At 40.3% G+C, this 23,419-nt stretch overlaps 1 protein-coding gene across 8 annotated transcripts in view; it reads left to right on the top strand.

Moving 5' to 3' along the window:
* Nucleotides 1-23,419, top strand: part of TRAF3IP1 (TRAF3 interacting protein 1) — an 86,636-nt gene that overhangs the window by 55,380 nt on the left and 7,837 nt on the right. For 6 of the 8 annotated variants that reach the window (XM_043505761.1, XM_043505760.1, XM_038421613.2 and 3 more), the window contains 4 exons: nt 4,331-4,451; nt 4,628-4,664; nt 8,491-8,564; nt 22,678-22,901. In XM_043505761.1, coding sequence (XP_043361696.1) covers nt 4,331-4,451; nt 4,628-4,664; nt 8,491-8,564; nt 22,678-22,901 — 456 coding nt within the window. The remainder of the gene's footprint in view (nt 1-4,330; nt 4,452-4,627; nt 4,665-8,490; nt 8,565-22,677; nt 22,902-23,419) is intronic. The other 2 variants (XM_043505764.1, XM_043505763.1) reach the window with 1 other exon arrangement.

Below are 23,419 nucleotides of genomic sequence, written 5' to 3'. Positions count from 1 at the left end.
CTAGTACTACATGTAGAAGTGGCACTCATGCCTTTTCCTTCATAGTCCCTCCCATGGCTATATGACAGTGCCGCCCCGACCTCCCTTCCCTTTCTTTGCACTGCACTGAAACCCCAGGTTGGAGACTCTAGTGCTGAGGGATCAGATGGTGGACTGTGGAATTTGTCTGCACTCCCATCTCGAAGAACAGTTACGATACCGGTAAGTAACCGTCTTTTCTTCTTCAAGTAGTTGCAGACATGTATTCCATTCAGGTGACTCTCAAGCAGTTTGAGCAGGAGGTTGGGAGTCTATTTAAACAGTGACTGCAGAACTGTCGTTCCAAAGTTTTCATCCGATCTCGATGCTGTAGTGATAGCATGATGATTAGCAAAAGTATGTACAGAAGACCATGTCACTGGCCTGAAGATATCCAGTATTGAGATATTGCTAAGAAATCCAATTGATGTCACTTGATCTCTCATTGAATGAGCCCATAGTGATTGAGGGGATATCATCTGAGCAACTTCATGAGTTTAGGTAATACAAGCAGTTATCCACTTGGAAATGGTCTGAGTGGAGACCAGTTGTTTTTCATCTGCTCACATAGGGTACGAATAGTCGAGATGATGTATAAAACTGTTTAGTCCTTTCTAAATAGAATGCTAAGCACCTCCTGACATTTAAGGGATATAGATGTTGCTCATCTGCACTTGAATGTGATTTGGAAAAAAATATAGGTAAGTAAATAACCTGATTAAAGTGAAATGGAGATACCACTTCAGACAAAAAATTTAGATGTGGTCTTAAAACCACCTTGTTCTTGAAGAATTGAGTGTACAAGTATCTGCCACTAAGGCTTGTATCTTGCTCACTCATCTTGCGAATGTGAGAAGATAGCCAATAAACATGTTGCTATCTGCTCGAGCTGCAGATGCTTTAGCACCGCCAGCCCCCCTATTAAGGTCCCAAAATTGCACCATTTCCTTCACTGGTAGAAAAAGGAGAATAATACCCTTAAAAAAACCACAAAAACTCACTATCATGGAGTTTGAGAATACCGACTTTCCTTGTATGGTAGGATGGAAAACTAAGATCACAGCCAAATGAGCAGGAGCACTTGTCTCTGTGGTGATAATTGTACCAATCCCAGAACTGACCATGATTCCCATTGTCTCAATGACCTTCAAAATTGAAAGCAATAGGAGGAGCCAGAGGGAGATGCCTCCAAACTGCACTTTGAGGACCCTTCCTGGTAATCTGATGGTGGCAGGGGAGCTGCTCCTGATGGGGCCACCAAATACCCTGCATCATCTGTGTTCCAACCTGATGATGTCATTGGTGCAGGAGGAACAGTCAACGGCTTCTTGACTGCTAGTACCAGCCTCACACTCATATTTGGCCCTGGAGCAGCCATTGAAGCTGGTCTCAGGCCTGCCAGATGCAGACTACATTGTAATCGTTGTCTGCAACAAAGATTCTGTCCCCATTAACGACACCCTCAGTGCCAATGAAGAAGACAGCTGCACGCCTGGACTGCAGGTAAACTGCAGGGTGGAGGACATTGCTGTAAATAACTATACGTCTGCCCCTGGTCCAGGTGGAACTGAGGACACCATAGATAACACTACTGCAGTCAATTGTTCCTGAATAAGCAGCAAGTTAGGACAGGCAGGCACAGCAAATAGGCTGTCTGGTATGCAGTTGGTGTGGAAACAGACAATGCTCCTTAGTACTGGATTCCTCAGATGTCCCCAAGGCAGTACCAGAGTTCACAGTATGGAGTACCTCTGGTCCTGCAATGGAACTGTTGAGAGGGTTGACAGCCGAGCTCTATCCCACATACCTGCAGACTCATGGTGCTAGTTGGTACTTTCCCTACACAGAGAAGATGAATCTCCGTATACTCTGGAATTCCCCCGGTCCATTTTCTGGGTTCTTTTTCTTGGGGGACCTGATGAAGGAGAGCATTCCCTTTTCTTTCTGGGCAAGGAATCTGAGCTCTATCAAGAAGTCAGGTCCTTTTTTAGGAGCTGGACACTCCTGGATTGTTCCTGTTACTGAGGCAAGACTCATGACCTGCTCAAGAAGTTGCTGCTTTAATCTGAAGTCTCTAGCCACCTGACTTCTTCTTAAAGGAGTTACAGGTGAAGCACCTTTTCTTCATGTGCCCTTCTCTGAGGCAGAAAAGTGTCGGTGTTACAAAAGGACAATCTTTAAACTCCGGGAGAGCATCCCACCGGGAAAAACTACCTACCTAACTACTACAAACTAAAAGGTACTATTACTAACTACAGTAAAACCTGCCAAGAATGACCACTCATGGGAGTTCGGAAAAGTGGTCGCTTGTAAGAGGTGTCTCTCTTAAAAGGTTTGCACACCGGAGAGCGGCAGCTGCTGGAGGTAAGGAAGATTGGTTTCTTCTACAGGTTTGTTTTTATAGATAGGAGTAAGAAAATGTGGTCGCTGGTTGCAGATGATGGGTTGTTGCTTTTCACATTTTCTTCACAGTTAAATTATAGGGGGAAAAACATTTGGTGGTCTCTCTTCAGAGGTGGTTGCTAAGGCAGGTTTTACTATATATACAAAAAAGATCACAGAAGACAGTGAAGGCAAGTGTGAGGTAAGGTCACAGTAAGTGCTAGCTGCTGAAGGTAGGAAGGAACTAAGGGGGGGTGTCACTGCCCTTACATAGTCATGGGAGGGGCACTGACAAAAAGGGCATAAGTGCTGCCCCTGCAGTGACTGCAAGGCAAAATTCTCTAACTTCTGTGATCTGTGCATTCCTGAAAGGAATGTCTTTAACCACTCGAAGAAGAACTTGAATGCCTGGCCAGTACTTCTGTCTTCATAGATTCATGTATTCCAAGATTCTGAGTAAGTTTCCCAAACCTGAGGAAGAGCTCTCTGTAAATTGGAAAGCTTGTCTCTCACCAAGAGAAGTTGGTTCAATAAAAGATATTACTTCACCCACCTTGTCTCTCTGATATCCTGGGACCAATGTGGCTACTACAACACTGTATAAAACAGGCCATAGAATTTCCCAAAACAGTCTTAGAGCATATCTTTTTAGAAAAACATCCAGTCCTGATTTAAAAATCATCAGCGATGGAGAATTCACCACAACTCTTGGTCAATTGTTCCAGTGGTTAATTACTCTCACCATTAAGAATTTTCACCTTAATACTGCCAGTCTATATTTATCTAGCTTCAGCTTCCAGCTATTGGATCTTTCTCTGCTAGATTGAAGAGCCTGGTATTAAATATTTGTTCCCTGTGGAGATACTTATAGACTGCAAATTAAAGTTGGGCTACAATTGGAAAATGGAATAAATTAGATTAGGAAGTGATTCTCCTATACAGTGGAACCTCAGAATTACAAACACCAGAGTTATGAACAGACCAGTCAACCACACACCTCATTTGGAACCAGAAGTATGCAATCAGGCAGCAGCAGAGACAAAAAAAAAAAAGCAAATACAGTATAGTACTGTGCTAAACATAAACTACTAAAAAAAAAAAAAGGGAAAGTTGACTAGCCAAGGAAACTGTTTCTGTGCTTGCTTCATTTAAATTAAGGTGGTTAAAATCAGTGTTTTTTCTTCTGCATAGCAAAGTTTCAAAACTATTAAGTCAATGTTCAGTTGTAAACTTTTGAAAGAACAACTCTAGCGCTTTGTTCAGAGTCACAAACATTTCAGAGGTTCTGCTGTATTAGAGAGAACAAGGAGCCCGGTGGCTTCTTAAAGACTAACATTTATTTGGGCATAAGCTTTCATGGCTATAAAACCCACTTCTTCAGATGCGTGGAGTGAAAATTACGGATGCAGGCATTATATACTGACACACAAAGAGAAGGGAGTTACCTCACAAGTGGAGAACCAGTATTGACAGGGCCAATTTGATCACGGTGGATGTAGTCCACTCCCAATAACTGATGAGGAGGCGTCAATTCCAGGACGGGCAAAGCTGCTTTTTTAATGAGCCAGCCACTCCCAGTCCCTGTTCAAGCCCAAATTAATGGTGTTAAATTTGCAAATGAATTTTAGTTCTGGTCCTCCACTTGTGAGGTAACTCCCTTCTCTTCATTTGTCAGTATATAATGCCTGCATCTGTAATTTTCACTCCATGCATCTGAAGATTTTTTATCCATGAAAGCTTATGCCCAAATAAATCTGTAAGTCTTTAAGGTGACACCGGACTCCTTGTTGTTTTTGTGGATACAGACTAACACAGCTACCCCCTGATACTTGTATTAGAGAGATTGAGAGGGAGAGGTGTGCTCTCTTCAGGTATAGACAACTTTTGGTCAAAATATCTACAATTTAAATTTCCATGGTCTTTCTTTCAGGAATGGCAGCGGTAAAGCCGTTTCAAATGTGATCATAGACAAACAGAATTCTGACGATGAGGATGATCAGTTTATGGTGGAGGCAGCACCACAGCCACCTGAAATGCCAGAAATGGAAATGGTCTGTTAATATAACTAAACCGAGCATTTTTGTTCAAATGTGTGTTCATAGCTCCTTTAATGCTGTCCAATTTTTTTTTTTATTTGAGCAGTTTCTTATCTGAGATGCGTGCCTTCTTTAGCTCACAGCAGTGTAAGCTTCCTAATAACTAAAAGCTTTTTCTTTTTCTTATGTAGGAGCCAATAGTGGAGCTGGATGGTGATGAGAAGCATGGTAAGTTTCTCTGGCTCTTCTCTGTTCATCTGTGATTCATACTCTGCACAGGATGTAAAAGAATCTTAAATAGATAATGGGAATAACATTTCTTAATCATATTTTGATCTTGCATCTTGAGGGTATGTACTTCTAATTTATGCAATAACTTTAAAAAACAAAAATATAGAAACAAGCTATTTAGCAAAAGCAATCTGTTCTTTTTGTAACAGGGTAGCAGAATCTACAATCCAGGTAGGGATACAGATTTGTTAATGACAGGTTTCAGAGTAGCAGCCGTGTTAGTCTGTATTCGCAAAAAGAAAAGGAGTACTTGTGGCACCTTAGAGACTAACAAATTTATTAGAGCATAAGCGAAGTGATCTGTAGCTCACGAAAGCTTATGCTCTAATAGATTTGTTAATGCATTCTGTTAACAAGAGTTTAGAACCCTGCTGAGTAAATTCTGTTAACTTACTGTGGTAGGTACCGCTGGTAAAGTCCACGGAGAACCAGCATATTATCAGATCAAAGTGAAACTAAACTGTGGTATCAGTATGTGTTTGCTCCCAAGTTTTAAAGAAGATCAAACCACTGAACTGGCAGAAGTCACTGACTAAGCACCGTGAACCAAAGTTTGTTGACATGCTCAACCAGCTTTTTACAGCAATAGCTTCAGGTGCAGAAATAATATTTTCTTCGTTTCAGTTTATTCAGCTGGTTCAATTCAATGACAGTTCATTCATAGTTGAAAAAGCAGGGAAGTTTGTTTTCCTTCCCTAATCTATGAATAAAAACTGTGGATTAAAGGATAAGATCTACTGGTTCTAAAATCTTGAAGGACATAGTGACCAGAAACAATTAGTTCTTTTCATTAATTACAGATAATACGTCCCTTTGTTTATTAAATTTAGTTTTAAATGCAAAACGTCTTCGATAGACATTTTTTCTTACATATCAGCACATTTAAAGTAGTGTTATTTAATAAATAAAATGCGGTTTTTGTACATTTTTAACTGAACTTGCATTTCCATCCAAATAGAGATTTGACACACATTGTAAGTTTTAAAAAAATATATATATATTCATCTAGCAAATAAGAAATCCATCATTCACATTCACCACTTTCTAACTAATAAAATATAAAACTTAATCTAAATACATATAAGTTAAACTATATAATTGCTTAAATAAATCTGTATAATATAGTATATCCTCCTGGTTAGCAAAATAAGCACCAAAGTTAGGATAATGGCTATATTTAGTTGCAAATCAACATGTTTTAATGGTTACCAACCAATTAGACTCGACCTTTCTTTTTAGGAAGATAACTAAAAAGTACAAATGCAAAACAGTATTAAAATTGAAGATTTAAATCATGGTTTCCTATTTAAAATTTGAGATTTAAATCAATCCACCAGGCACCTAGACTTAATTAGTTTTGTTTTGTAGTGGTGACTGAGTTACCAGTAAAGCAAAGCCCAAGAAGGAGCTAAGTTTGGTATTATTATACAGCCCATATAGACTTCCTTTTGAGTGTGGTCGGAACTATCAGGTCACAGGATAGTGACTATCAGGAACTATATAATAAGCAGCACATATTATCAGGAACTAAACTTTTTGTCCTTTTAAATCAGGGGTTGGGAGCCTTTCAGAAGTGGTGTGCTGAGTCTTCATTTATTCACTCTAATTTAAGGTTTTGCATGCTAGTAATAAGAATCCATGCAATCCATATTGAGCCGTGCCCCCTCTTGGCCCTGTCTGCACCCCTCACTGCCCCAGGCTGGGGCCAGAGGGGCACAGCTGGGGGCGGCTGCAGAGACCCCCGGGCCAATGGCCAGGACCCGGGGCTGGCAGTGGGCTGAGAAGGGATGGCGGCTGGAACCTCAGGCCGGCAGTGGAGCCCCCGGACCAGTGGCCGGAAACTGGGCCCGGTAGCGGGCTGAGAGTGCCGTCAGACGGAACCCTAGCTGGCAGTGGGCCGGCAGACGGAACCCCAGGCCAGCAGCGGAGCCCCCGGGACCGGTGGCCCTGACCCGGGGCCAGCAGCAGGCTGAGCGGGGCCGGTAGACAGAACCTTCACTGGCAGAGGGCTGGCGGATGGTACCCTAGGCCGGCAGTGGAGCCCCCGGGACTGTTGGCCAGGACCTGGGCAGCGTGAGTGCCACTGAAAATCAGGTCACGTGCTGCCTTTAGAATGTGTGCCATAGGTTGTCTACCCCTGTTTTAAATTATAATAATGCTGAATAGAAACTTAACTTCTGAGAAGTGTCTCCTGAAAATCAATTATCTAGATATGAGTTCTAATCTGAGCTCTACCACTGACCCATTTTGTGGCCTTGAGTGAGTCACTTAACTTCTCTCTGTCTCTGCCTATCAGGGACTGTGGTTTTGTGATTGTGGTAAGCCGCCCAGGAGTCAATTCCCATTTTATATTGAGACAGTGCATCTACAGTGGAGTTTTGCATCAGTGTAGCTGCCCCAGTACAAATATCTCAGAAGAGAAGAATGAGGGGGGATTTGATAGCTGCTTTCAACTACCTGAAAGGGGGTTTCAAAGAGGATGGCTCTAGACTGTTCTCAATGGTAGCAGATGACAGAACGAGGAGTAATGGTCTCAAGTTGCAATGGGGGAGGTTTAGATTGGATATTAGGAAAAACTTTTTCACTAAGAGGGTGGTGAAACACTGGAATGCGTTACCTAGGGAGGTGGTAGAATCTCCTTCCTTAGAGGTTTTTAAGGTCAGGCTTGACAAAGCCCTGGCTAGGATGATTTAACTGGGACTTGGTCCTGCTTTGAGCAGGGGGTTTGGACTAGATGACCTTCTGGGGTCCCTTCCAACCCTGATATTCTATGATTCTATGATCATTAGGCTTATTCTTTATCCCAAATCTCATTTATTTAGCTTCTCAAAACCTAGAATCCATTGTAATTTTATTGGACCTGGTTTATTTGAGAACGGTGTTTTCCTAAATGTCCACATGTAAATTTTGCACTTTGTAAAGAAAGGGCATAGAGATTAGATGATCTCTGTATGTAGTCTGTACAGCATTTGGCTAATTTTTCTGAATGAAAAATGCTATATAAATGTCTGAGATTGTTATGATAACATATAAGTCAAGAGTGTGGCTCTATACCTTTAGTGAACTAAACTTTCACAAAATTTTGTGTTAATTTTTTAAATGTATTTAAATAAAAATTAAAACCACATTTAATCTTTGATATTTTTGCAAAAGAAAGGTTTATTTTAACCTACTTTGGCTGGTTCAGGTTGCCTTTAGGTCAGCAGTTCAAAGGCTAGAATAATAGTCTTTTAAATATACTGTTATAACATGAGGTAGTCTCTTTGACAGAAGTAGTTCGTTTGGGGATAGTGTCCTTTGGGCTGTTCCCATTTATCCTTCTCCTATCCATTACCCTCCAGCCAAGCAGATTTGGATGTGGCTTCTCCCGTAAAGCCTTTATCCTTGCTTTGACTACCAGTTTAGATGCTGCCTCTTTGGCAGTTCAACTGAGAGGAGCAAAAGACTGACCTTGGTATGTGCCTCAGGAAGATGAACGAAGTCTAGTAGGCCTCTATTATGATTCTATGACCTGACTTGATTTCTTTCCTCTCCCCATCTCCTCTCTGGTTGTGCTGTGTAATGTACTTGCCACTACACCATCTTGACATCATATAGAGATAGGATAGATAGACTAATTTACTAGAATACAGTTAAAGCTGGTCTAAAATCAGTTTTCATTTAACAGAATTAAGTGATCAGGTTTTAGATTAGTTTTCAGATTATTTACAACAGTGTTTTAGTGTCAGTAACCAGCACTAAGAGAAACATTGGTCTTCAACAGGTGGTCTTGTAAAAAGAATCTTGGAAACAAAGAGAGATTATGAGACATCGCAACAGTCAAAGTCTACAGAGAAGGTAATTTGATAATGGGCTCCTAAGACTTGTCATTCACAAATGTTTCAGTAGTGACCTCCCTTTCGTCCATGCATTGTTTTTATCTTCCCAGTTTTCTTTTCCTCACTTATCTAGTTATTATCCTTGATTTCTTAAATTTATCTTTGTGCTTCTCAAATTATGTCAAGCTTTCCATATCAGTCTCTGCCTTTCTCCCTTTTTTCATTCTGTTTTTGTATTTGTTACCATAACTCCTTTTTCATGTCCTTTATTTTCATCGTTAGCTGGAAAATGGAAAAAATACAGGACAGAGAATGAGGAAAGTAAGCGAGTCTCAGAAGATAGTGACATCTCTCATTTTGCTACTTATCAAATGTCACTGAACCCTCATATTCTGGTCTATAATTGAAGTCGCTTGAATTTATCAAGAAAGCATCTTTGCAGCAACAGAAGCCAATGAGTTTTATTAATTTCAAGCTGCTGTAGTTGTAATACTGCTTCAGTTGGGAACTATATGAGGAATGCTTTGTGTGTTTGAATAGCTGTAATGTTTTGATTCCAGTCTTAGTTGCCCTTTGGGCATTTGTAGAGCACTATTAATCTTATAAAGTATAATCAGATGTTGGTTCTCTGATACTGCTTCATGTCTCCAAAGCTATCTTGATTCCAGTCAGTACTGAAGTGTAATTAATGTAGTATATGTCTTTAGTCTTTATTACTGAAAATCTTTTACTGTTTGTGCCTTGTCAAGATCTTGTTGCAAATGCCTATTAGAGTGCACAATAATGTTTGATTGATTTTCCTGATCAACCAGCCATTGAGAAGGCTAGTAAATTAGTGGACCAACTTGATGAGCTGGAGAAAGACCTTGGGAGTCATTAAAATATATGTTGGCGAGTGCCAATATAAGAACCTAGACAGGTAGACTTTCATGTGCTTACAAGAAGGCACTTGTAACTCCCAATTATCATCAAATCTCACCTGGAAAGTCCACAAACATATTTTTACTTCAGTTTATCCTTAATCTTTATTCATAGCTGTTTTCATTGGGCAAGAACTTCAGTAGTGACCTGGGATTTTATGTGCCTCAAATATTGGGTGCCCAACTTGAAAAAAGGTGCTGAGCACTCATCTTCTGAAAATCTTGTCCCTATTAAGGTGCCTCAGGTTGGGCACTCAAAATCAGTAGTCAGTTTTGAGGACCTTGGCCATTGGGTTTCTTTTGTCATATCAGAGTAAATAATTTCACACTTAGTGGCAGACTGTATGGCTATAGTTTTAATATTAGTCCCAAAGATACCTTGAGTCATGAAGGCAGTCTGATGACTTTGTGGTTGATTCATTGTTGTAGACAAGTATCTTGGGAAGCTTTTGAATACTATAGTCCCATTCTAGTCACATATCTTTTTTTTTTTAATTTGATGCAACAAGGCTGGCTGCTGGCATCTTGGTGGATCAGGAACAAAATTCATTAGAGAGTATAAATATCTCTAGATGACTGAAAAACAGACACCTGAAGAACTGACCTTATGAAAAGTTATTATGGCTCAATAGTGGCCTCTAGTTTCTGTGCCAAAAGTGTTAGTGTTAACCTGAACCCTTCGAAGTGTAATCTTCAGTTTGTCCATATTAAAACCTGAGATTGGTATATCTAGTCTTAAAAAATAAACACAGTTTTGCCTTGCTGTCTGGAGGCAGTAGATTGTTGTCAGAAAGACCTGGATCCACAAATAGACATAGGGGTTGCAATGTCTAACTTGTAGGCACCTGAAAATCACTGAAATCCACAAAGCCTGAATTAGGCCATGTTCTTCCTATACAATGAATGGGGAGAGGCAAGCAGTTGAGGCGCCTAAATCTCTTTATGGATCTAGGGCATAGGAATCAGGATTTACTTTCCTTCCTCCCCATGTTGGGACTGTCCAGGATGAGTGCAGTTCCTCAGAGGGAAGGAGCATCTTTCTGAGTGATGCGGGAGGCTGTGTCCAGTCAGCCTTCCTTGGCCGGGGGAGAGTCCCACAACGTGGCAGAGGAAAAGTGAGGTCAAACAATACAGTGAATACCTCCTCAAACAAGAAAACCCATGAGATTTTTCCAAATGGCAACCCATTATCAGAAGACTTTGCTGTGTCAAACTCCTCTTTATTCTACTTTAAAATACATTGCATTACAAATCATAGAGCATAGAAGTGTAGGACTGGAAGGAACCTCAAGAGGTCTTCTAGTCCAGTCCCCTGCACTCAAGGCAGGACTAAGTATTATCTAGACTGGAATAGTCAAAAGGCAGACCACAGATCAAATCTGGACCGAAAGACATGTTTGAACAGACTGCAAAATCTTTTTATTTACTGATGATCATTATTGTTGGTTTTAAAATTTTTACCCTCTCATTTTCTCACAGTGCAATCTCCAATACATTGTACAGTGAATTAATGATTGACTGGTTCTCCTTAATTCTTTATTTGCTTAATTTGAGCTATCATCATTTCTGCCAATAAAAAACTGTATGTTCCTTTTTAAAAAATGATTTCATGCTCAGAGGCTCATTTACACTGTTGAAAGCTGTAGTCCTGCTTCTGGTACTTTCAACGTTTAATGGCTTTGTGTTTAAACATGGCACCAAAAAAAAAGTAAAGTTGATACCAAACTCTCTTCATTTCAGGAAGAGTGAACTAATACTTACTGTTTTATTTTGCACAGCATCACAACAGAGGCTTGACCACTATGTTTAATTTATACAGCGGTTTGATTTTATTTTTCATGTAATGCATTAAAAATATAAGCAATGGGGTATATTACTAATGCACAGCTTGTATGAGTTTGTTGAACAGGGGCACTTGCGGTGTGAAAAATGTTTCTCTACAGTCTGGACCTTGACTACACCTTGACCAAGAAATTTGGAGCTTGACAAAAAATAGACTACCCCGATCTAGCCCAATACTAAATGTACAGAAATACTAGCCCCCTCTGGTTCTTAAAGTAAAGTCTATTGTTTACAACAATTTTTAGTGAAAGTTCCTATATACAAAGTATATAAGTCATCTTGAACTAATAAGGCTGTTAATTTAATATCCATTGGCAGGAATGAGCTCTGTCTGTATACAAATGCTTAGAGAATGGAAGGGATGAGTGAGTGACATTCTGCTCAGCAATATTGCTTAATTAGTTACCAGCAGTGTACACTGAACTGGTATTGGATTTTTTTCTGTGCACGTTACCATTCCTAGATCTGTAACTAGATGGTGCTGTTCAATCATCAAATCTGATAAACTAGATTTGGGGAAAATTATCAGGTCATTTAGTTCATTCCTCTCCCTGGGCGGGATTGTTCTGTAAAGTATTTTGTCCTGTCAAGGTAAGCAGTGGGACTTCATCCATCTCCTGTGAGAAGCTGTACAACACCCAATAGATTTCACTGTCAGGAGACTTTTTTTTGGTAATCAGCCCAAATCTCCCTTTGAATAATTTCATTCCATTTCTCCTAATTAAATCTCCTTAAACCATAGCAAACAAATCTGCTCCCTTCTGCCCATTCACATTTTTCAAACACACATGGCAGTTGTATCCCTCCTCTGTTATCGTTTAGTCATGAACTCTAAGTAGCTGCCTGCTATTGTACTGGGTCTGTATCGCTACTGCTTTTCAGATTACATCAGAGACATCTTTATGATCCAAAGAGAAGCTGTTATTTTTCTAACAATAGAGAAGAACTGTTTGAGGGGGAAATTAAAGGAGCTTGGTAGCTGTGATAATTGAGAGGGTATTGGATTTCAGGAAAGCATTTGCCTTAATTTGAGGAATTAAGAAACTGAATGTATGGTGCAAAAAGAAATAGTATTAAAAATATTTTCACTTAGGCACTGTCAGGGGAATTGCAAAGTCCATATATTGAAGGTGATGCAGCTGGGTATCTGACACACTGTGGTAGCATTGGAGCTAATGGGGGAGGTCTCATCTCTCTCAAGCTATAGCTGAACTGTCTCATTAACTTGATGATTGCAAAATCTTAGTTGCAGTTGGCAGTATGAAGATGGGTTTTTTCCCCCTAAAAGTAAGAGTACATATCTTCCCTGATGTTGCTAAACTAATCCTGCTGGCAGAAGAATGTTTCTTCTTTCCGTCTTCAATTCTTTAGACTTCAAAGCCTAAAGCTGTTACTTAGCAAAGATCAGAACAATTGTCTGTCTGTATTTTGAGTGCTGTTTATGTGCATTAATTTATTATTAGATACTGTTTGATTTTAAAAATCCAATCTATAAAGTGGGTAAAGATGGTAAATTAATGCTTAGAATTCAGCAGTGTTATGTTTTGACTAGAGGATATTACACACTGTAACTTTTAACTGCTGATTGCAATGTAGCATTTATTTATTCATAGCTTCATATGAAATACTTTCCATGCCCACCCTCACAAACATACCTATGCTTTCTTGAAACACTGGTGTTAGAAAAAGAAGGTTAAATCTACAAATGCAAAAGCTATGTAGTGAAAGTACTTAAAATAATATACAAATTTTTCAGGTCAAACAAAGAGGTCACCTTGGAAATACACAAGGTTTTTGCTGTCTTGATTAGCTGCATTCAGCCTAACAAATTCCTGAAAAGACTTCCTAAATATATTTGGTTAGAACCTGACCCCTATATTAAACAGTCAGAGAAAGAAACAGATGTTATGTTTTGTATTCCACTTCATTTATTTGATGCATGGCAAAAGTAGACAGGTTATGAAATAGAGTTTTTGCTACGTGGGATCACTTACTAAAAATTCCCATCTTTGTACTACCAAAAAAGTTCACTGGCTCTGAAAAAGAAGTAATTCTGCAAGGTTTTTGCTCGAAACAAATTTAATAAATCGTTCCATAACCTGGATAAAGTTACCTTTTATCACAAGTGGTTTAAAAAGAAAAAAATCTTATCACTTTAAGACCAAACCAATCATGCTGATTGTTGATATTATTTTTGGTAAAATCGTCAGAATAGCATAGACTCTGCACTAGTCTATCAGCCATATGATATGGTGGATCCCCCCCATGGATGCAGTTAGTCATTTTTGTATGCAGTGGTGTAGTCATGTCAGTCCCAGGATATTAGAGACACATGGTGAGGCAATATTTTTTTTATAGCTGAAGAAGCGTTCTGTGTAGCTCAAAAGCTTGTCTTTCTCACCGGCAGAAGTTAGTTCAATAAAAGATGTTACCTCAGTAGTAGTAATTTGACAGTTAAATTAGCTGTGTTTATTTAAACTATCCTCAGATCAAGTGTTGTGACACAGTCTGTTCTTTGGGAGCCCAAGTTTCTCTGTATCCTACTAGTTTGTGTCACAAGGAAATGCTTACAGTGGGATTTAACTATTAGAATGCAGGTACCCTAAGGCCATACTGAAGCCAATTGTATTAGCAGTGCTTTGTCGTGATGTAGTGATTATTTAAAGCTGCAATAAAATACAGTGAGAAACTTTTGATATTAGCATAATGAATACGTTTCTGCAAGTAAACAACTATGCTATTTCAGGGCTCCTGCAGTAGAGCCTGGATATGGCTGATGAACCTTTCATTTAACCTCACTGAGGGAAAATTAGCACAGGCTAATGGAATGCTCAAATCAATCTTGTCTTTTATACTAGTCCCAGGTTCAGATCACTGTGACTACAGCTCTCAGGAATACCCTGAGGTCACCAAAAGATGGCTGCATATAATGAACAGGATTTTGTGAATATTTATTATTTGAGTTCCAATAGTGCCTGGAGTCCCCAATTAGAAATCGGGGCCTGTTGTGCAAGACACTGTATGTGTACACCATGCACCCAAAAAAAGAGATGATCCCTGCACTGAAGAGCTTACAATGTAAATGTAAGATGAGACAACAGGTGGATACAGCAAACAGATTGGCGGAGGGGGGGGGCAGAATGTATGCACAAGGTCACAGTGAGACAGTTATGATTATTGTAATTACCAGGGGTCACAACACATCCGCTGCCTAATTAAGTGTTTTGTAGGTGTCATGGCAGAAGCAAGTTTCAAGAAGGAATTTGAAAGAGGACAACAATGTGTCTTTGTGGAGTTATGTGGGGAGTCCTTCCCATGCATGACCTGAAAGAAAGCATGAAGTTGTCTAAAGGAAAATTAGGGTATGTTTACACTGAAATGTAAGCCCAGGATTTGAACTCGGGCTCAAGTCTACCCCCTTCCATCTGCACACAAATTGCACTTTCTCATGGCTCAGTCCCAGGACCCCATGGGGGTGCAGGGTCCAAGCCTGAATCAAGCTGGAACGCAGGGTTCAAGCCCTATTGCTTTGCAGTGTTGACGCAGCCCCACCAGACTTGGGCTCTGGGAGTCCACGAAAAGTATCCCACAGGCTGACTTTCTTTGCTCATTGGAGAGTCAAGTTTAGTGGACTGTCAAGATTTCCTACACTGTACCACCAACAAAGAGCTAAAGCACCCACGTGTGGGAGGACGCTAGTAATTCTGGCATATGGGTGGTTGGACTTGGGCCTACATAATGTAGTGTAGACACTGGAGCCCTAGGTTGGGATCCTGGGTTCAACAATTCCTAATCTGGGGTTACAAATGAGTGTAGACTCTCAAACCCTAGGTTAACAATCCTGGTCTGCTAACTCATGGTTGGCCCTGGGCTTATGTTGCAGCGTAGACATATCCTTAGACTAATGGCTGATGAAGGCTGGTACCACTGACAGAGAGATGGGGATTCAACAGTTTAATAGTCTGAGAGATGATAGGTAGGGAGAGCTAAGCCATGAAGAGCCTTAAATATGAAGACAAGTTATTTGTGTGTGTTGCGATGGATGAGGCACGGAAATTGCCAGTGAAGGGATGCAAGAGAGGGGTCATGCAGTAAATGACAAGACAGGAAGATGATTTTTTTCAGTATCCTTTTGAATGGATATAAATGCAGAGGCGGTGGGGTGAAGTATCTGCAAAGGCAAAGAAAGGAGAGATTGTCGTAGGCAAGGCTGAAGATAATGAAGATGTAAACAAGCTTTAGCAGAATGGACAGAAAGCAACTGCTGGATCTTAGAGATGTCATTCGGAAAGAACCAATGTCTGTATAGAAATACTGCCCTCTATAAATCAGTGCTGAGTTAGTATTTTCCACTTAACTTCCTGTATGTATAAAAATTAATCATTAGATTTGTTTTTGGATGTGTTTGGGTTTCAAAACCTCCTAGGACTTTGCTTAAACAAACCCTTGCTAAGTATTTAGTTTTGATGCTTCTCCAGAACTTTCATTGATGTTGAGTAAGATGATCACTAGAAGCTGAGCTGGGCTAGGTGGCTCTTCTTGTGTTTGTTTCAGCATTTCTATTCCTCTGTATAAATATGAACTTTAAATTGTGTTATAAATAAAAAATAATATCCCTGCTCTTTTTGAAACCTGATTTTTTTTTTCCTTTGTGGGTTCCAGTTCAGAAGCTGGTAACACTAACTTTCATAATTTGCACGGCAAAGAACATTGTGTCCTTGTTTCTTGGTCTCCTACTTTGAACTTTATACCTGGTGTAAGCAGAAAAAATATCCTGTTAATTGAGAAATGATTTGTTTTACTGTTTTCCAATGGTTACTGTGAAAAGGTTTTTCTTGGTGAAAAGGTTTCTCCTTAGTAGGTAGATAGTCTGTTTAAAATGCAGAAACTATGCTATTTATGATCACATAATATTTTGTATTATAAAAATTCCAAACTGTGGTTTTGGAATCAAATGGATTAAAAAAAAAAAAAAACAAACTTGTCCAAAATTAGTGTTCTGCCCTTTCCTGTGCTATAGGAAAAAAGGAGGAAACGGTGTAGCTCAATAAAAGTGTGACTGTTTTGTTCTACTTTGATAGCAGGATGTACTACTTTGGTAAAAGGGCATGTAGAAACTGTTAACCATTTATAGTGTGCATGTTTTGTAATTTAATCCATATTTCTCTTCCGTTCATTTTCAAATAACAAGCACTGTACGTGGTAATAAACATAAAATAAAAAACTATTATCAAATAATTCATTGAAATACTGACTCTAGAAATACCCTTTCCAAATGGTGAATACTTATATCACTTCTTTCCTAACTTTTTTAGGATGTCAGGCACTTCAAATTTACCGAAAAAAATGGAATATTAGAACTGGGTGTTCTGTGATAAACCATCTGCAGAGCTATGCACACCATAACCTTGTGTTAGTTGCTTAAGAAAGGTGGAATGAAATGAAAGTAATCCTTTGGGTTGGTGATTTATTTTGGGTTCCCATCCCTCCCCTCTCCCACCCGCACCTCCTGCATCAATGGTAGATTTTCCCTCATTGATTAAAAAAAAGAGAATGTTCCTACCTTTTAATTTGGCAAATCCCTGCTTGCAGTTCCACATTGCAGTCTATTCTGAACAAGGTAAGGGAAAAGGTAGACCTTTTCCCCAGGCATCCAAAATAAACATTTATCTTGGTGTCATAAAAAAACATGAAGAAAAGGAGGCACACTGGGCCTATAGAGTGAAATAGTCCTTTTATATGGAGACAGTTTATTGATTCTTGGATTTTATTGAGAGTGGGTTGTTTGAAGTGTATGACCAACTTAAATGATTCTGGCATTTTTCTTAAAATGGAATATATCCTGTTATATATTTGTGCAAAATGAGCAAAGGTGACATGTAGGATTTTACCACCCACATTGTTTGTTGTAATGCACCATCTGCCACAATTCTTAGGGATTTAAAGAGAAATGATCCAAGCAAATTTTAACCCATAAATGTAGCTGTGAGATCAGGAACTCTTCATTTTTATTAACTGCCTTTCTCACTGGGCATTCTTGCAAAGTTTTACTTATTTACCCTTTAGAAATAGTAGCTCTACTATACATTTGTCTGCGTCCCTGCACCTCTGATGAGAGATTTTAGATAGCAGTGTCCATTTGGCCCGCACATGCACTCTCCCTCCCTTGTGCTCTTCTTTGAGGCTAACTAGCTCTGTGCGGGTGACCCACCCTCAGTTCTTTCTCCGCTGCCCCTGGCCTGAGACACAGCAAATAGCAGTCTGCTTTTCTCTTTACCTCAGAGTTTGAGTTCACTTTGTTAGCTCCTGCTAGAGTTTCCATTTGTTTTTTTTAGCTTTATAGAGTTTTCTTTAGTTTTTTTCCCCATGTTTTTTTAAAAATACCTTCTCCCTTCCCTCCCCCCCCCCCCCGGTCCGGGGATCACCACAATAAGGAGCATACCTGGATCCCCCAGTTTTAAATGGTGCGTTTCCTGCAGGAATGCAGTACTAGTTACGGAAGGACACGCTTGCTGCGTCCTGTGCCTCGGAGAGACTCATATTCCGCAGAAGTATATCTTGTGCCAACAATTGAATGCTAGATCCCCAAAGAACCAGGAGTTAAAGTAGAAACTAGTCCTGATGGAAGGCGCTCTGAAACAGTCATCTGACCCCAGATGACCATACTTCTCCGGCATCTAGCGTCTCTTACCGAGAATCCATAAGATGGTCTCCTTCAGCCTCTGTATCCAGAACAGCAAGAGGAAACTTTATTGAAGAGCAAGAGGCCAGACTAGAAGAAGAGGTTACACCACACAGGAATATCTCCTCCCCAGACAAGGCAAGTGATGCCCCTATCACCATCCATGGCGAATTATTTTAAACTGCTTTAGGATCTCAAAAAGGATGGCAGATGCTACAAATTCCCCCCGAAGAGGTGAAAGATACTCAGCACAAGTTACTAGATATGCATACTGCATATCTCCTCTTCCTCAAGAATCGTCCTCCCAGTCAATAAGATGCTTCTAGATCCTGCTAAGATCATTTGGCAAACGCCAACCTCTAGCACACGAACGTGTAAAAGGGCAGATTAAAAAGTACTCTGTGCCCTCCAAGGATGCAGAACCCCTGTCTCTGTCTTCCTTCACTTACTTCTATAGTTGTGGATGCTGTGAATTCCTGGGGCTGACAATATCATACTAAATCCATTCCTTATGAGAGAGACTGGAATAGACTTGATTTATTTGGTAGGCAGGCATATTCCTCAGCGACCTTGCAATTCAGTATTGCCAACTACCAAGCCTTAATGGTGAAGTATGACCACGTGAACTATGCTAAACGTAATGCCTTTATTGACCACTTACCAGAAGCACAATGAGAACTATTTCGAGCAATCCTACACAAGGGTCAGTTAGTAGTGAGAATGGCACTTCAGACCACATAGATGCCGCAGGTACAGCAGTGCGCTTGGTATCGATGGTGGTGGTGATGCGATGGACCTCATGGTTACATTTCTCAGGGCTGCTAAAGGAGGTACAGACAGCAGTTGAGGGACCTCCTTTTTGAGGGCATACAAGACTGATGCATCACTCCATTCTCTAAAGGACTCCAAAGCCACACTGCGCTTGCTAGGGATCTACACACCGGGTCAGAAAAGAAAATTCAGTTCTTAGCCATCCCACGGATCCTGACCACTCCAGTACCTGCCACCACAGCGTTACTATGAGCCACAGCGAAAGAGGCCTAGGATTCGAAGGCATAAACCATCAGCCTCTGAATCCTCAGCATCTTAGCCCTCAACCTCAAAACACCAGTTTTGATGCCTTGGGGTGTTACTTTGGGCGAGATTATACCCTCCACTGTGAAGGAATTAAAAAATAAAATGTGGGCGAGCATAAGGTGCTGAGATACTGTGGTGATAGGTTCAATACAAGACCCAAAGTAGAATGGAAAAATTTAATAGAAAAATCTGAGTGTCCATGAAGTTTGCCATGATACCTCCAGTGGATATGGTGTGGTGGAAGGCAATGTGAAAGAGGTTGTGGCCCTCCAGACCGAAGGGTGTCTTGAGATCCAGGGGGAAGTTCTGTGGATCTCAGGAGAGAAATGGTGCATCGTGATAAATGTATGGAGTGGTGTGGATTGCAGAACAAATGGGAATTATTACTGACATAATCAGCATTAATTTGGTTATCTCCCCCAAGAGATTGCCAAGGAGGTGAAGCATCACAGCTCTCTGTGGAACACTCCCTCTAAGAAGCTTGGTATTTTGGGAGTGTCAGTGCTTACCAGATCACAAAGAACAAAACTGGTCAAGAAAGACAGGCTTTGAAGTTTGTATTACAAATAAGAGCAAAATACCTGAATAATGTCCTCTTTAATCGATACAGTGGTGCAGTATAATGAAACACCTGCTTTGAAGAAAGAAGTAATGGGCAAGTAACAGAAGAATTAAATGGAGTATTTCTTTAACCATCAAACCATAAGCCCACAACACTCAAGAACTGACTTTTGAAGCCAAGGTCACAAAGTTCACCAGTGTTCATTGCCTCACCTGATTCCTAATTAAACAAATCTGAAGTTCTAAAGTCCCTGAAAACTCTGAAGTCCCATAGTTTTCATACACAGTGTGTGTGGTAAAATACAAGCATCAGAAGTAAGTAAATCTGCCTTAATCTTAGAAGTATTTTTCTAAAATATATATCTGAGTTCATCAGTAAGCCAAAGACTGTTGAAATGTGGTTGGCAGACGTCCCTGCTGCCTGTAGATGCAGCTGAGGAAACAATCCACAGCTTGTGTAGGAAGAAAGTCCAATCAGGTAGGGGGGCAATAGGGGACAGTATAGTAGATTGTGGCCCAGTGAGGCACACCCTGGCTGCCACCTCTGGATTTATATAGCCTGTAGGAACTGCTTTTAGTAACCGATCAGTCTTGGGGCTAGGATGTTAAATAAAGACCTTTCTAGTTTTCCTGCATCCATTGAATAGCTGAAAGGAATTTACATCAACTTCCACATGCACAATCTTTGCACTAAAGGAAACTCAGTTTTGGAAACCAAACTCTCTGGCTGCTGGCTTTTTTTTAATAGAAAGAAAAATGAATCCAGAAAGGAGGGACTTCGGGGGTGAGGTGGAGATGGAAATTTCTGTTGCAGCAAATGGTGCATTGAAGGAAGGCTCACTGGAATAGGTTTGTTACAGAATGTTAATGATGTGTCAGCTAAGGTCAGATTGGCCATTGTGATTTAGTCACTTTTGGCAAATACTAGTCTGTCACTCCAAGTTAAATGCTGTGGGCTTGGAGTTTCCAAGATGCCTAAGGGAGTTAGGCAACCAACTTCCATTGAAAGTCAGATCTGAGGGCCTAACTCCCTTGGGATGCTTTGAAAATCCCACCCACTGTCCTTTTTAATTTTTTTTTAAATCTGGTCTTCCCCAGTTACTGTACTTGGATCATCAAGAGGAAAAATTTGAAAGACACACATGGCAGTGAGTTGCCCAACTCTATCAAAAGTCAGTCTTAGTTGGACACCTAAACTGCCATCTGTGCCTGTGAAAATCTTATCCAAAAATCAGCATGTTGAGTTAGTGACACATTGGGCACACTGGCTTACCAATGCCAATCTAGCTGAACCACACTGACTAACCATGTTGTTGTACCCAATGGAGTCTCATGGTGGTGTTCAGTAGACATGATACTCAGGGGTCATGCTTCCCACCATCACAGTTAATGATCAGATCTCATGTTCTAGAGATCTTCCTGGAGCACTGTATCCTCTCTTGTAAACCTCTTTAGAACAGTAAAATGCTTTCATACAGTAAATGTTCAGCCTTCTCCTGCTATGGTTTTATAGTTCACTTCTTTGATAGTTTTTCATAATTCTTTGGAAAGTGTCTTCTCCAGTTTTTTTGGCTGGCAACTATCAGTATTTTTAAGAGTTAAAAATCTGATTATAATAAGATGAGCTACAACTAGTGGCAGATAGACAATATTACAAGCAGCTGCTGTTCTAATTTCCTCTCATGTTCTGCACCTCAGATTTACTAAAGCCTATTAGTTGTTCAAGTCCTGTGTCCGTCTTTAGCTGGGGATGTTTATCATAAAACACACTGGAATGATTTGGAATTATCCTTTTCAGGAGGGCAGCCTCCACTTTGAAGGAGTAAGTTGCACCTGCATTCCTGGAGTTAAGGTATAGCCTAATGTATAATTGCAGCTACTGTAATGAGGATAGAGTGAGCAATCAGGTGGAGGAGGGCTGTTAGTTGAACTAGGATGAGCTGAAGAATTCTTCTGATGCCACATACGTTTCCACCAGAACAGTCATTTAGTGATTCCATGGAGGAGAACCTACCTTTCCTCAGTTCTTACAGAAGCTGTCCAAGTCAGCTGATTTCGTGTTGAAGCTGGACCAGGAACCTACAAGGACACAGTTGATAGGTTCCTGAGCCAGCAACTCTTGTCCAGTAAAGGATGCCATGGCCGTGTACCTATTTTGGACCCACTGGTTAAGGACATGTGGCAGACTTCTCACACAGCTTCTTTGTCTTAAGCAGTCAAGCAAATCCTTCCCAAGAATGCCACTTACACTGTCTAACACCCTACCCATGAGAAGCTGGTGGTGAGAGGGTCCTGGCTAAAGAGAAGACTAGCCACATGGATCCTGAAGATACCATCTTGTAGGAATCTCACTCACCTTCTGTCAGAATTTGACAGTAGCCTTTTTATAGATTTTTCTCTCGAACACTTTTGATATTCCACTGATCCTTTTGAATGGGCTTTTCTTTCTGGGCAAATGGCCCCCCATTCAGTTGAAGGAACAGATTGGAATGTTTGGGCAACAATTACACTCTGCAGTGGTGTGACTGGTTTGTACTTGACCTGTTACCATTGCCCTCAAGGATTACAAAACAAATCTTTATGAACTGGGGGAGCTCTGCCAGGAATGAGAGTCCTGGAGAGATGGTGTCTTCAGTAGCGATGTTGCCTCTTTAAGGGAGGTTGAAGATTCAGATTAAACAAGACCTCCTTTTTTCCTTTGATCTTCATCTTTGTGTGATGTCATATAAGCTGTGCCAAAAGGGAATTTGCACTTGTAACTTAACTTGCCCTTTTTTCTTGAATGCTCTGGAAATCATTCTGTTTTAATGTGGCTACTACTGATACTACGTGGTTCTGTGACCAGCACTTTTCAATGAACTGGGGTGATGCTGCTGACCTCTTCTAGAATACTGCTTTGGCTTTATAGCTTCATTGCAGTCGATCTCAAACATCTGCTTTACAATGCACAACTTCCTGTTTTTAAAATTCTTTAGTTCACCTCTTAAAAATGTTCAGGGCCTTCCTTGACTTCATGTTTTTTCCTGTTTTTTTTTAATCAATTAAATTAGGAGAAGCCGCTTTTGTCAGAAGCAGCAAGGAGAAAGGAGAAGGACCTAGTATCAAAAGAAATAGAGAAGTTTCGTGGATCTATTCAGACACTGTGTCGGAGTGCGCTTCCTCTTGGGAAAATCATGGACTATATTCAGGAGGACATGGACTCCATGAAGAACGAACTGCAAATGTGGCAGCATGAGAACAAACAGCATGCAGAGGCTCTCCAGAAGGAGCAGAGGTAAGAAGACCTAAAGAAGAGTGTCCTCAGGGCAAGGCTGGTTTGCCATCTAGAACAGGCTGAATTACAAATGGCTGTCTCTACAATTTTAATTACCTTTTGTTTAAAAAAAAATAGTAAAAGTTTCACGTGTTCTATCAAGGTTCTGGTTTAACCCAGATTTTAAAGTCTTTTCAGCTTCTCTGTTATGTGAATAAATGATGTTAAATGAGTTACATGGCAGATAGTGGTACCTCTGAAATACTGACCATTTTCCAAACCCTTTCCAAGAGCCTACATGAATATCCATGTAATGCAAATAAAAGTTATGTGGTGTAAATTAGATGTTATTTTGGGTTAAGAGGTCCATAAAGCAGTTATTTTAATGAGTACTTCATAGTAATGTCCACAATAGTTAAGTCTGCAGAGCAGTTTCAACTATAAAACCCTAACACACTAATCCTCACTCGTCTGCTTGAGCTTGAAACCTCTACGCTACATTAAAACTGGATTTTCTTTTGCACTTAATAAATACTTAT

This window comes from Dermochelys coriacea, chromosome 11, assembly GCF_009764565.3.
Source record: "Dermochelys coriacea isolate rDerCor1 chromosome 11, rDerCor1.pri.v4, whole genome shotgun sequence".
NCBI lineage: Eukaryota > Metazoa > Chordata > Testudines > Dermochelyidae > Dermochelys > Dermochelys coriacea.
Note: the sequence above shows the minus strand (reverse complement) of the source record. Positions and strands in the feature narration are given on the sequence as shown.